The sequence below is a fragment of the Nestor notabilis genome, unplaced genomic scaffold (assembly GCF_000696875.1).
Source record: "Nestor notabilis isolate BGI_N333 unplaced genomic scaffold, ASM69687v1 scaffold2585, whole genome shotgun sequence".
In the NCBI taxonomy this organism is placed as follows: Eukaryota; Metazoa; Chordata; class Aves; order Psittaciformes; family Psittacidae; genus Nestor; species Nestor notabilis.
The window spans coordinates 68,973-83,643 of NW_009929630.1; the positions used below are offsets into that span (position 1 = coordinate 68,973).

The following is a 14,671-nucleotide window of genomic DNA, read 5'->3' on the forward strand; positions in this document are numbered from 1 at the left end:
TGGGGATTGCAAAAGGGCAGGTTCAGAAAATTCTAGGTTGAAGTGTGAGTAAATACTTAAAGGAGTTAGAGTGATGCTGTAATATAACGCAAGGTCAGTTAATTGCTTTGGGGATAGTATATCTAATGTTGAACAAAGCTGCTGAGCTGAAGCGAGGCTGTCTCTGATCATTGCTCTATGCAACGGGTAGATAGATCTATTAAATTTCTTACCATGAGCTCGGAAAAAGGCTTCTCTACTTACCTTTTTATGAGCAGAAATTTTCTGAATAGTGTGGGGACCCAACCCATATATAAACTGAGATATTGACTGGTTTTCAGTTTTTAGAATGGGGAAAAAGTAATTCCTGCGGTGGGCTGTTTCAGCAGAGCTTGGCCATGCTGACTGACAGGCCACATCTTTGATGTCCTGGCTGCTGTTCAGATCTTGATCAAAATTAGTGGCGAATGTAGCATGATGTTGAGTCATTTTGGTGCTAATCATGCACACCTGTTTTAACACCACAGAGGTGCATAATTAGAATTAGCATGTAGAACTTGGGGCAGAAATTAAAAGCAGGACCTGCTCCTTCATATTAATGCAAGACATGTTTTTTGCTTAACAAGTCAGCATTTTCTCCAAAAACTCAGATGCATTCCCAAATCAAATGCATCGTTTCCTACCTGCCCATGATGTTCTTGCACTAGTATAGTACATAATTACCAGTGTTGCATCTTGAGTGTGCCATGGCAGTAGGGCATTTGGGATTGCTCTGCAGTGTATTTTCAATATGATTTGTCAGGGTAACCTTTCATTGTAATTAAAAAAAGACCTAAACCACACACAAACAAATCCCCAAAAAACAAAAACCAAAACCAACCAACTGAAAAACCTAAACCAGACTTGGATTGTGGTTGTGAAGGAATTGGTGTGTGTGTCTGTAACTACAGTGTAAGTTAAATCTTCCTCTGGTTTGCATTTAAGTCAGTTACATTTTTCCATGATCTCTCAGTGTTTCTGTCATCAGTTGTGAAAATGGCTCCATTTTTTGCCTGGGCTCCTCAGCCCACTGCTCCTGGCAGAGCTGTTCTTGCAGACTGCTGCTGCTTTCCTGGCCTTGGCAGGCTGCAGGAAAGCTGCACGGGGGAGGAGATGTACTTACATGGAAGCCTCTGGAAACATTATTAATACTGAGAGAAGGCTGTTAGGGTGATACTCTACAAAAGCTGTCAATAAGTCTCATCTGCCTTTTGCGGCTGTTGTAAGTCTTCTCTCATCTTATGTGTCTTCCCGGGTGCTGAGTGTCCCGGCATGCATTACACCATCACCCACACAGCATGGCTGGGTTAATCAGTGGCTAATGGGCTGCTTTGCACTGATCACAGCAGTGATCATTTTAGCACGTAATGGGGGGGTGGGGGGTGGGCATCTGGAGCTGCCTTATATACAGATTACTCTGTCTAGGGCAGCTTTGAGTCACGTTCAGCTGAGCAGAGAGGACACTAATAGACTGATTCTTTTGCTGAGAAGTTTTGCAATGGGTATAGCTTATAGTATTAGAGGGTAAGTCTGTGCGTGCTCTTACTACATGGATTTATGTTTAAATGGTCTAGATTTTCCACCCTAGTGGATTTTGAGTAGTAGCAGATCAGTAATTATGTCACAGATGTGTCCTCAAGGTCTTGCAGAGGTAACTGTCTTGCATGGGGGACAGAGATAATAATGTAAGATTTCTTTGTTTATAAATGTACATCCTAACATACTTTCCTCATTTTAGCATTGGCTAGTTTCTCAGTAAAGAGGTAAATCTTGTTGATTATCTATAATATAAATTTGGCAGATGGGTTTGGTTTATGAATATATGATTTGCATAGATGTTGATATAAAAAATGCTGCATCAATTTCATGCTGCTGAGAGGACATCCGCTTTTCAGGAAGTTTCTTTTTTGAGAGAAGGCAGATTTTCAAGGAGGAAAGTAACGGGCTGCTTCTCTTTTTCAGTCTTAGCTTCCTGCCCCAGTGATATTTTTGGAGTTTTGGTTTGGTTGGTTGGTTTGGGGCATTGAGTGAGTTTTGGTTTGCTTTTTGTTACTGTTTCTGTGGAGTTTCCTTTTGTAGAGCAAGATGTTGCTTGGTTGTGACTCCTGTTAGTATCTAGTGCCTAACAGCCTCTAGTTAATAGGGTCTGGAACAGCTTGCAGCACAGCTAGCTGGAGTGAATACCTGTGTGATGCTTCCATGCACTTATGCAGGGCTTTGCATAAAGGGACAATGATTAAGATTGTCCTGATGCAGAAGCATCAATTTTCCATGCTTCTGTTAACAGAATGGAATAGGTAGCATAGAGTTTAGATTAAGACTCCTTTTGAATTAGCCTCCTACAAATAGAGTACTCCTGGTAAGTAAGGTATCTAACTATACAGATGAAACGTATGAAAACCCATTTGTATCTATAGCTTAATATCTTACAGTGAGGGCTCATGTAAGTTTGTGTAAGCTCTTATAAGCATGTGAGGGCTTATGATACCTTAGCCCTCATAAGATTCATGAATGATCATCATCTAGTGAGGCATGTTTATAACAAAGTCGTAGGACTCCTGATTTAATTCCTGTCTCTAGACCAGGGGCTGCATTTGGACTTTGGGCCTTTCTATATTTATCACAGGATGCACACACACACACCACACCACCCCCCAACACGCAAATGTGGAAGTAGCCCCCCTCCCACCTGTGACTGACCTGAAGACATCAATTTATGGAAAAGTGGTTTGCCTCTGCCCTCAAAGAAATCAGATATTGTTGCTGTATTAACAGAAATGGTTGCGGTGATGATGTCAGTTTGGGACCTGCTAAATTAAAGTATATCTTTTAGAAGAAAAATCATTTACAGTTTCCCCTCAAGAGTCAACTGTAACTTGACAAGTTGTCTGGTGTATTTTATTGATAATTGTCTTTGCTCTTTTCAATGCACTATTTACCTACTTCAGTTTTCCTGGCTTCTGGTACCTGGTTTTGGTTGTATCTGTATTATCTCCTCTTACTGTAGGATATTACGGAGTATTGCTCCTGGAGCTAAATAACTCTTTTTGCCTCTTGCTGTATGGCAGTTGGGTTTGCATCTCTAAACTGCAACATTTGAGATGACTTGGGAATGGTGAACCAGAGATGGGCAGAGTGTTCCAGCAGTGGTCACCAAAGTGTCAAACACCAAACTAAACAATCTCGTTCCTTCCCCTGAATATTCCTTTATTGGTACATTCAGGAATTGCGCCAAGTATTGTCATCAGCATGCTGGTGCAGAGCTGCTGCTCCAAAATTCAGAGCTGTTATCCCAGGTCTCTAGGGTCGGCCTGCCAAGGGTAGAGTCCCATCCCGCAAGCACAGCATCTGCTCAGTGTTCTTCAGTATGTGCTCCTCTGCTAGGATGCATTCACACACATGGCTGATTGTGCCCAGTTTACTAAGCAATGCAGTGGAATAAATACTCCTCAAAGCTTTTGTGTTACACTGATTTTATCACTTGGTTGTCATGATCTTTATGTCATGTCTTTTAATCTCCAAAATTAGTTTTCTACTGAATGTATATAATTCACTATAAACTTTTTTTTTCCTACATTTGTTTTGTGCCTTGTGTGTGTGTGTTAACTGTGAACGTATTTGTAAGCATATTCACTTTCCTTTTAATTTGGCTACAGCTGGAGGTGGGATCCCTCTTTAATCAGTGTTCCATCTTTCGATTTGTATCTCCTAGGTTGTTTTTTGATGTTTTCTTTTTATTTTAAAAAGTTTTCCATTACCATCTTTTGCTCTTGACTGCTTCATTTCTGGAGCGATTTACTGTAGGTTTCTGAAGTTGTTCCTTTCCAAGTACTTTCTGTTTTACTGATGTTTCTCTGTTAGTGCACAGCACACTAGTAAACATGTGATCACCAAAACAGCTATTGAATTCTAGGATAAATTTCCTCACAGCTGTCAAGTTGACTGTAAGAAAGTTCTTCAAGCAATGGGCTTTCAATTTAAAAATTGTCTCCAATTTTTTCCATTCCGTAGCTTGAAAACACCACCATAGCATAATGTTACAATTTTATTAACAGGGAAGGGATGCTCTGCATCCCCTTTGAGAATGACCTCACTTCTGCAGTCACCTATTTCTCATTTTATGCTGCTGCTTTGTAAATCTGGAGGGTCTGGATTTATTTAGCATCTGTCCATTGTAGAGGAAAACTTAGTTATGGACTACTTAAATAAACTGAGCATATACAGGTCCATGGGGCCTGACAGGAAATATTCTGAGTGTATTGAGGAAGTTGGTTGATGTTATTGCAAGGCTGCTTTCTATCATCCTTTGAAAGGTTATGATCACTGGGAGAGGTTCTTAATAATTGGAGAGACAAATGCTGCAACCGTCTTAAGAGCCAGATAACTTTTCTGTCTGAGATGGCCAGCTCTGTGAACAAGGAGAGACCAAGGGATTGGTGGTTTATCATGATGTTAGTAAGGCTTTCAACACAATCTCCCATAATATCCTTAAAGCCAAATTGAAAAGATGTGACCTAGACAGGTAGACTACCACGTGGATGAAAAACTGACTGGACTGTTGGGCTCAGAGGGTTGATAGCTAGTCTGAGTGGCAGCCAAGTGGTATTCCTTGGGGATTGATACTGTTTAATGCCTTCATCAGTGACATGGACATGATGACAAGTCTACACCTTTGTCATTTTGGGGGATGACACCAAATTTGCGTAGTGTTCATATATCGGAGGGCAGGGCTGCTGTTCTGAGGGACATCAACACAGTGGAATGGGCTGACAGAAGCATCAGGAAGTTCAGAAAAGGCAAATGCCAACTTGTGCAACTGGGCTGGAGCAGTTGCTGGTGAATAACTGGGAAAAGATCTAGTGTCACAAGTATTTACTGTGTTTCTATCTGCCCTCTTTAATTAAGGTTTGATTTTTTTGCTGGCATTTCATCTTCTTGTACAGTGGATCCACCACTGTATTCCTGTTTGAAATTGCATGTGTTCATTTTAATTTTAATATACTACATAAATTGCTTCTACAGAAATTGTTTCACTGTTTGTTATGGATGTTGTCAAAGAACATCTTGTTAAAGACAGTGATAGTGAGCTGACTGCATTTATGGAAGTGCATACACTGCCTGTACTCTATCATTAGCAAAGCTGTCAGTAACTGCTCTTTTTCATAATGCTAACAAAATGAAGAATTGTTCTGTGGTTAGCCTCTCTAACTTCTAGAAATGTGGTGTAGACTTTAGTGGTGATCTCTTATGGCTTGTTTTATGCAGGAGGTCAAACTAAATAAGTGAAGTGAGTTTTTTATGGACTCGGCTTTTGTGAGTATGACCTAATACCAATCAGTTTGACTTCTTAATCGGAATTGTGTGGGACTGGGCTAGCCACCTTGTTTTATCATGATGCTTTGGCTGTGTGTATAGCAAAAGGAGGAGAAAAATACATTGTGGAAAGTGAAAGCAGAGAAACCTTGAAGTGCTTCAGGCTGCCTGGTAGAGGGAGCTATTGCATTGTGTGGTATGTGAGGGTGGAAGTCCACCGATATCCCATTTGTGTAGTTGTCCTTTGTCATTGGGCAAAACCTCTGTACTACATGATAGTGCTGTGTTCATGGACCACTGAACAACGGTTGTCTCCTCTTCTCTTTATAGGGTGGATCACCTGTACACATTTTTTGTTCAGTGGTCACCAGAAATATATGGGAAAGATGCCAAAGAGCAAGGTTTTGTCGTGGTAGAAAAGGAGGAGCTTGACATGATAGACAATTTCTTCAGTGAACCCACTACTAAAAGCTGGGAGGTGAGTGCTTTCTGCCTTTACATGAAGCATGTGCATATCAAGTGTGCATCCTCGGTTAAGAATCTAGGCACTTGCTCTTTTGATGATGTTTATGGCATTTCTTTATAATGATGGTTCATATAGAAGTCTCCTCAAGACTTCTGTCTCACAAATGTACTCGTGTTTCTTGCGCCTTCGTTTCTTCTCTCCCTGGAAAGAGCAGGCAGATAACTGGGAGCTTTCTAGCATCAAACCAGCTGAAATTGTGTAAATGTTTTGGTTGTGTGATGTTAGCCTTCTGCAAAACTATACAGGTGTTACGTTGTCAGCATTGGTGGGTTCATGTTGTATTTATATGCTACAAGCAAAACCTCCAAAGTGTCTATGTACACATATAAGCACCAACATAGACATCTATGTGCTGGTTGGAATGGATTGGTATGTGGTGGCGTGCCAGACCCTTGCTTCTCAGGTGCACACAGCAATACCACTTGAATGTTGGTTGTCAGATGGATAAATTTTATCCTTGGACTTTGGCTTTTTCGTGTGGGGGCTTTTGCAATCTGTTTAACTACTTGGCATGCCTGTGTTTATCTTTCTGTCTTCTGTGCATTCAAAGCCTAGTTTCTGAGGGAAATAAGCTTGCACAGATTTTTTTAATGATACTTCTGAATGCTGAAGGACTAGCTGTGTTAAGGATTATGAGATAAATTGAAGTGGGAAATATCTTGATGATGAATTAAAAAAAGGTCTCAAACTTGTTTAAAAACATAAACTTGTTTTTAAAGTTGTACTACCTGGTGGGGTTTTTTTGGGGTGATTTTTTTTTCATGTTTTGTTTTTTTGTTTGTTTGGTTTGTTTTTGGTGGTTTGTTTTTTTGTTTTGGTTTTTTTTTTTGCATTTCTATCTTCAAGGTATGTTGTCCCATTCAAAAACAGAGCTTGGGAGTGGGGCTTGTCATTTAAAATGTAGCAACATCACCTCTAATCCTAAATAGCTGTTATTTTACAGTTTTATAGTTTCTTAGTGTTGGTGCTTTGTGAACTGCTAGGTGGAAAAAAAGAGTCCTCCTTGTTCTGCTCGAAGCTGAGTGCAGTCATATGTTACACTTCCCTGTTCTGCTCAGAGCTGTGTGCAGTCATATATTGCACTAGATTTCACTGTTCAGTTCTTAATTTGCATGCCATTTTCTTAAAGCCAGAATGAAAGCTAGTGTTTGAAAGAACAGAGGTGAGAGAGGTCTGGCCACACTGGGGGCTTTTCTCTCATTGTTTTATTTAAATATGTATTGAGAGAATAATTTTCTGGAAACTGCTTCTAAAGGTGTGTCTCTTTATTTATAATATATTCAGGCTTTACAAATTTAAAGTAGGTCTGCCAGGAAGTCCTTGTCAAAGTCCAAATTTGGGCATGCTTACTGTGGAAGTTTCACTCTTCCTTGTGGGGAAACAGAAAGTAGAAAAGCAGAGAAAGTAGAGAAGCATATAAGCAATTTTATCACAGCGTGCCATGGGCAGTAGCCATCTGTCATGCTTGTGGGCAAGAGCTCTTACCATAAGAGCAGGGAAGTGTAGTGGATACTGCAAAATAAACTGTTAGATGATGAAACAGAAACAAATGCCTTTGAATATTCAAATTTTTTACTATGCCAGACCTGACCAGGAGGAACCTTTTGTGGAGGTATGTTGAACTGTGTCCCTGATTGAACAGCCTGGATCTGATATATCACTTCTGTCCTAGTAAAAGATGTGTTTCATACTCAGATGAATTTTAACAGGGTGTTCCCACCCCAGGTAGCTTGCTTTCTCAGTCCCATAAAATTTTAAAGGATTTTGTAGATCTAGTTTTAGTAGTAGTTGATTATTTTTTTTTTTTTCATCTGTTAACTGCTTTTGTGTGGTCTGTAAATATCTGATCTTGCAGGTCCCTTTTTTGTAGTTTTTGAGTCTGAACTTCATTCAAATGCGTGCTTCACTTGTGGGCTGAGCAGATACCTGTGCAATGAAGAGGGGGGGCTTGTCTATCTTTGGAGTCAACTTGCAATTCACAACTCTGTTAATAGGTTTTCTGTGGTTGCCTGTGTCAGTGAGTTTGGTTGTATTTTGTTATGGATACCTGTTGCTGGTTGATTTACTGTAATACTTCACCACCACCACCCCTGCCCTGGGGTTAACTATTCCTAGAAAATAGTCTTTGAAAGAGGAGTTGGATATTTTCAATTTAAGATGGAAAAAAGTGATCATTAACAAAACAAAAAAAAAAGTAAAATAAAATAATGGCCTGGGAGGTGAGGAGGGAAGGAAAACCATGCAGGAGGTAGAAAAAGAACAAGGGTAAAAGTGGAAAGACCATTTTCTTGGTCTTTTCAAGCTTTCCAAGCACCAGTTTGTTGCTTTAAAAAAAAAAAAATCATCTTAATTTTGCAGTGCAAACCTTCCTGAAATTGGCCATGGGAAAATTTTCCAGCACAGGATTCTCTGCAGTCCTCAGAAGACCCAGGACTCAATCCCACTGAGCCTGGGCTGGAGGGGCAGGATGCAGCTGTACATCTCCTGCAGTGTCACCAGCAAACCCCGTACTGCCTGGGTGCATAGGGGCACCTAACAACGTCGCTTCTGCAGGCTGGATTTTGCCCTGTGGTCCTGCCCTCTTCTCATTTCCTAGCCCCACTGTGTGTGTTGGGGTGCCAGCACATGGGTGTCCTGCTTGGGGCATCGGCAACCACATCTTGAGGTTCCTGCTCAAAGATGAGACCTCTGGTGGTGTGCTCATGGAAGGACGGCAGTTTAAGGTTTCCTATTTGTTTTGTATTTAGGCCTCCTTGTTCCCCCTTTTCTTTCTCATCAGTCCCATCTCTGAGCTCTTGCTGTTGCTTCTTGCTCACCATGGTGGCACCAAGCCCCAGGTAGAGGCCTGCTGCCAGGCACAGTGGGCCTCATCTCGCCTCCCACTGCTGTGCAGAGCTGAGGCTCCTGTCACTTGCTAGGCACCCCGAGCTGCTGCACTGGAGGGTTAGCAGCTTTCCAGCTGTGCCAGATGATTCCCTCTGCCAGGCTGAGCACCCCAGCAGCAGCTTGTTGGGGGCCAGGACACCCAGACTGCTGCCATTGAGGGGTGAGGCAGCGCCCTTCCCTCTGCAGTGAGCTCTGGGTACTGTGGATGCTTCCAGCCTGGGAGCTCCTGCCCCATGCCACATTTGGGCTCCTGTGTGCTACCTGTGCCACATGTGTTTCAGTTTGTCCCCTGTCTCTCTCAGCACCCTGTAGGCTGCCGAGTCCTTTCAGAGATAAGCATTAAACGTATGAACTCGCATCACGATTTTGTACCCAGCTTTATGGGAAAAGGTAGTGTGGCTTACCTGTAGTCTGTGCTTTGTTTTAAAGTATTAAATGCAAACCTGATGTTGGAAATATTTGTGTGCACTCACCTTTTAAAATACTACAATGTGCTCTCTTTATAAAGTCTTAAGCAAAGGAATAAACAGAAGTTTTCCTGAGAGCTGTCTGATCATTTTCAACTAAGATGTATTTTATAAAGACCTTGATTCTCAGAATGAATATTTTCAAGAACTTTTGTAAAGTGGATGCTCAAAATCATCTTACTTAGTACATTTCCTACAAGACAGAACTGAAAATATCTATTTGAGTTGATTTACATTTTTACTTCTTTGTTCTATTCATTCTTTTTAAATTTGTATACACAAGCCCATGTCTGAGTCAGTAAAGAAAACCAGGAAAAAGATGCTGTTTAAATAAAAAAAAGTGAAATTTTAAACCTTCTCATATTCTTACGCATTAGCACCTGAGAAAATAATTAATGTACTCGGCTAGCTGCATGTGAGACATCAAAGAAGCTTCTGTGTGCTCCTCGTTTAGACTTGCATAAGACATCTAGTTCAGATGTGTGTAGCATGCTTCAGAAGAAGTAGGTGCACTTTAGCCTTCTGACTTGGGACCAGGTATGTCTGAGACTGAACACATGATGTCACCTTGTTACTTCAGTGTTTATTAAACCCAAAGAACTCTACAGCTCTGGGAAGTCACCAGGGTGTGAAGAAATTCTGTCCGTGATGTCTCGAAGACACTTTGCCAGTTAAGATTTTTCCCATTTGGTTAACGCTGGCTGTGCTTGATACAGTCATCCCATACAGTGGTTTTGCTCCATGTGGTGTGACAGCTGAGGAGTATGTTGTTTAAAATTAATTTGCTTCAACAGAGTATTGACAGTGTAAGAGCTACGTTTTAGGTTGGACGCTTGTTCTTTTGCTTCAGATCATTACTGTAGAAGAAGCCAAACGACGAAAAAGCGTTTGCAGTTACTATGAAGAAGAAGATGATGATACTTTGCCTGTCTTAAAGCATCACAGCGCTCTTCTGGAGAATATGCACATAGAGCAGGTATGGCTAGAAACACTTCATGTGTCCTTGTTAGCTGTGGTGCTGTCTCTGCTGAGTGTGGGACATTCTGCCTTCTGGAGGCAATACCAGCACTTTTTAAGAGTTCATAAAGTGCTTGGTATGTTGAAGTGTTTTTGTGCAAGGTCCCATTTTCTGCAGCACTGGTTTACCTGGAAAGCTTATTTTTTTGTTTTGCAGTTCTGGAGTTTGAATTGTGTTACTGAGGACTTGGCAATTCTTTCAGTGCTCAGAGAGGAGATGCTAGTTTTCAAGTCTTTCAAAGGCTATATGAATGCAGGCAGCTGGTCCAAGGCCAGTTGTGTGTGGTGATGTGAAGCTGCTGGCATGAGGTGTTCCCTTGACAGCCATTTTTTGGCTCAGAAGCCCCTGCAGAAAAGGAATAGTTTGAGGCACCTCCTGTGACCCAACGTGTTGAATGTGTAACTGTTTCCCCCTGTTCACTGCCCAGCTTGCTCGGAGCTTGCCTGCACGAGTGCAGGGATATCCATGGCGGCTTGCGTATAGTACACTAGAACACGGGACTAGCCTGAAGACTCTGTACCGTAAATCGGCGTCTCTCGACAGTCCAGTTCTCCTTGTCATCAAGGATATGGACAACCAGGTAAGGAGTGCTTGTTCTGGGGGTTTGGACCAAAATGGCAACATGAAAAGTGATCATAGAATCACAGAATGGTTTGGGTTGGAAAGGACCTTAAGATCTAGTTCCAGCGCCCCTGCCATGGGCAGGGACATCTCACACTAAACCATGTCACGCAAGGCTCTGTCCAGCCTGGCCTTGAAGACTACCAGGGATGGAGCATTCCAACTTCCTTGGGCAACCTGTTCAGTGCCTCACCACCTCACTGTAAAAAATCTTCTTCCTTGTATCTAATCTAAACTTCCCCTGTTTAAGTTTAAAGCCATTACCCCTTGTCCTATCACTAGAGTCCCTAATGAAGAGTCCCTCCCCAACATCCTTGTAGGCCCCCTTCAGATACTGGAAGGCTGCTCTGAGGTCTCCACGCAGCCTTCTCTTCTCCGGGCTGAACAGCCCCAACTTTCTCAGCCTGTCTGTGAAGTGACATCAGACCAAAATAAGGCATTGGTGTTTTCTTTTGTATTTTCTACTGCTTTAACTAAACTTACAGGCAGGAAAGTACAACAATACAGTAATAGACATACACACCCCACCAGCTTCATAATTGCCATGAGTGCTCGTTTTAATAGTGCCTATGGCAGTATCTTCCTTAGGTATCTCGGATAACAAGCTGTAGCAAATAATGCCTCTGTAGAGGTCTAGTACTTCAGTAGCTCCTAGAGCTGGCATTGTCATCTGGCTTTTAACTTGCAGGATACAAAAGATTTGCTTGTCTGATATACTTTACTAGTTGTTTCTTCTAGCATGACACACCAGCTCGGTTGTTTTTTAGAAAGTGTTTTGAAATGTTTGGCTATTTTTCTCTTTAATTTTGCACTGTCCTCAAAAGTAGTTTAACCATTTTATTCCGACAGATATTTGGAGCATACGCTACACATCCCTTCAGGTTTAGTGACCATTACTATGGCACTGGTGAAACATTCCTCTACACATTCAGTCCACATTTCAAGGTAAGTGGGTGTTCACTTTCTTGAGGAAGACTTTTGGGATCCAGTTCCGAAACATTTATGAGACTTTTACGAAGGCAGCATATTCAAGTTTAGAAGATGTGCCAGCTGTTGATGAATGCAGTTAATGACTCATTGCTTCAGTGCAATGCTTTATGCAGAAGTGGCTGTAATTATCTGAAGTGCCAAGAGGGCAGTCTGGATGGAAGAGTGAGGAGAGGGTTTTAAGTGTATTGAAGGGGGAAGCAGGGAGGAGTAAGGAGTGGACTGTCAAAGACTCACCTTACAGAATCATAGAATTGGTTGGGTTGGAAGGGACCTTCAAAGGTCATCTACTCCAACCCCTCTGCGATTAGCAGTGACATCTTCAACTAGATCAGGTGGCCCAGAACCACATCCAGCCTGGCCTTAGAAGGCAGTGATATCAAGAATAGGGTATAATTTCACACATGCTTAAGATCACAGTGACAACAGAACAGAGATCAGAGTGCTGCTAAAATACCTCTTAATGTTCACAGCTTATGCATCTGTTGATTTAGAGATGCAATCAGAATTTTAAAAAAGATTAGGGTGCCTTGTTCATAGTTTTAAATATGTATTGTTCCTTTACTTTCTACCTATTACCTCTTCTTCCTCCTCCCTCTTCAAGTACAAATAAAATACATACCAAAAAATACCTGTTAAAAGTTGGTCCCCAGTAGCTGCAGACTACAAGAATCCTCACAGTCCACATATGTATTATTTCCCCACTGCCCTCCCCCCTCTCCCCCCCAGGTATTCAAATGGAGCGGAGAGAACACGTACTTCATCAACGGAGACACCAGCTCTCTAGAGCTTGGAGGTGGAGGGTGAGTGAATGGTTTTCCAATTGTGTACCTAACTTTTTAAATTAGAATAGGGACAAAGATGGTTGCAAGAAAAACTAATCAGTAAAATGGTTGAACTTACTTTTAGTACATTGTTTAGAGCAGATACCTCACCAGTCTGATTTCTGTTAAAAAACTAAAGGAAATTCCATTGCTTAAAGAGAGTGACTGATGTTAGCAAGCAGGGTTTGTTGTGTTTTGGGGTTTTGATAGAAAAAAAACCATGTTTTGAGAACATACATATCTTGTTGCTGAAGAGGTTTGCCACTGGAAGATAATCTTTAATAGCAGTTTTGCCATCAGGTTTTAAGGTTTCTCACATGGTCCTTATTAAATTGTCATTATTCTGTTGATACACAAAGCAAGGATACAGACAGTGCTTAATCATGTCTTCAGTTTCAAAGCTCAGTGGGTATGAAATGCCTGCAGGTGCATCACAGGACATCTGGGCATGGTTTGCATTGGGAGAGTATAAACACCCCTCCTCCTCAAGCAGATGGGGCTGAAGAGCTGGGGAAGGGATCCTGGTCTTGGCCACAGCTGGTGGATTCAGACAGCTGAATGGCACAAGGGGCTGCAGGCATGCTCTCAGTCCTGCGCTCTGCCCCACTCGCTGGTGCAAACAAAAGCAAGGGGACTGCTCCATAAGCTTCTTGGCAAGCGCTTTGCTAAGATTTAGGTCTTCACATTCAGTCCAAGAGCTCCTCAGAATTACCTAGATTTCCCTGTATTGCTTCTCTGGTGGTTTCTACAGCTATCATATATAACCCCAAAATTATTGTGTATTTCCTTTTTAGTGGCCGGTTTGGCTTATGGTTAGATGCAGATTTGTATCACGGGCGAAGCAACTCCTGCAGCACCTTCAATAATGACATCTTATCCAAGAAAGAAGATTTCATAATACAAGACATCGAAGTATGGACATTTGAGTAAAATACTGACTGCCTTAAGGACTGGATCCATTAGGCACTTAAAAGCTAACTGGAAGGTGCAGGCTGCCTCACAACGTTACACGCTTTTTCCTCAAGTTTGTACCAGAGCATGACTACGCAAAAAAACCCCAACCAACCCAAGAACAAACAAAGCTAGTTTTGAGAGGCAGTAAGAGACAGAACAGTAAGAAATCATTCTGAACTGTTTTTTTACTTCCTCCTCCAATACTTCTCCATGGAAGATATGATGCTTATGAAAACATTCATGGTGTATAAGTTGAACACTTTTTCTGTAACTGTGAAAAAGATCCTGTGGGAAAACTATAACTATCTAGTACATTCCATGTGTATTTATGTTCAATGTACAACTGCTAACCAAAAATAAAAGGTTACTTTACCAAAATCTACAGCATACTGTTTGCCATGGAAAAGAATCAAATAGGTGTACACAGCACTTAAGGGAACATGGTTTTTAAGTCTTTTTATTTATTGTTATTGTATAGCAGATTATTTTTTTTTTGTAAATGTATTAGCTATGAGTTTTTTTCTTTTAATGTTTCAAATCTCAATTTGATAAATAATTACTATTCAGGTAGGTTTCTTATGCATTGGCAGTTATTCTGAATCAATTTATTTGATTTCTGAAGTTGATTTTTATATTTTTATTTTGTAAATGAGATTGTGTTTTCATTTTACCCTAATTAGAGGGTTTGTTTTCTGGCAGAAACACTTGAGTGCATAATTCTGTTTCAGTTTTTTTTCCTGAGATGAGGGAGAAGGGGAATAGTGCTTCCTGGTAACTCTGCTGCCACATTCATGTTAATAGATTATTATTTTGGCAGTGTATGGAGACACTGGGCAAACTGCCACCTGGTGTAGACTGTATCAGCTCTGTTGCAGTCAGCAGACTTGGGACAGCATACTCCGAGCATCTGCCCTAGTATTATTTGACTGTTCACGAAGGACATTTCAAAGAAGATTGTTTCTCTATATCACCACCAAATGATTCAAAATAAGCCACCCACTGTGCTTTTTTATGAGCATTTATCTACAAATTGAAGAATTCGTTAAGGAGAAAACAC

The 14,671-nt window shown here is 41.2% G+C and overlaps 1 protein-coding gene across 3 annotated transcripts in view; it reads left to right on the forward strand.

Annotated features, from left to right (window-relative positions):
- NCOA7 (nuclear receptor coactivator 7) overlaps positions 1-14,303 on the forward strand; it is a 64,321-nt gene extending 50,018 nt beyond the window's left edge. For 2 of the 3 annotated variants that reach the window (XM_010015054.1, XM_010015055.1), the window contains 6 exons: positions 5,662-5,809; positions 10,061-10,186; positions 10,656-10,808; positions 11,699-11,794; positions 12,566-12,639; positions 13,455-14,303. In XM_010015054.1, the coding sequence (XP_010013356.1) occupies positions 5,662-5,809; positions 10,061-10,186; positions 10,656-10,808; positions 11,699-11,794; positions 12,566-12,639; positions 13,455-13,590 (733 nt within the window). In that variant the 3' untranslated portion in view covers positions 13,591-14,303. Of the gene's footprint in view, positions 1-5,661; positions 5,810-7,391; positions 7,470-10,060; positions 10,187-10,655; positions 10,809-11,698; positions 11,795-12,565; positions 12,640-13,454 lie in introns of those variants that run through there. The other variant, XM_010015056.1, reaches the window with a different exon arrangement.
- The last annotated feature ends 368 nt before the right edge of the window (positions 14,304-14,671 follow it).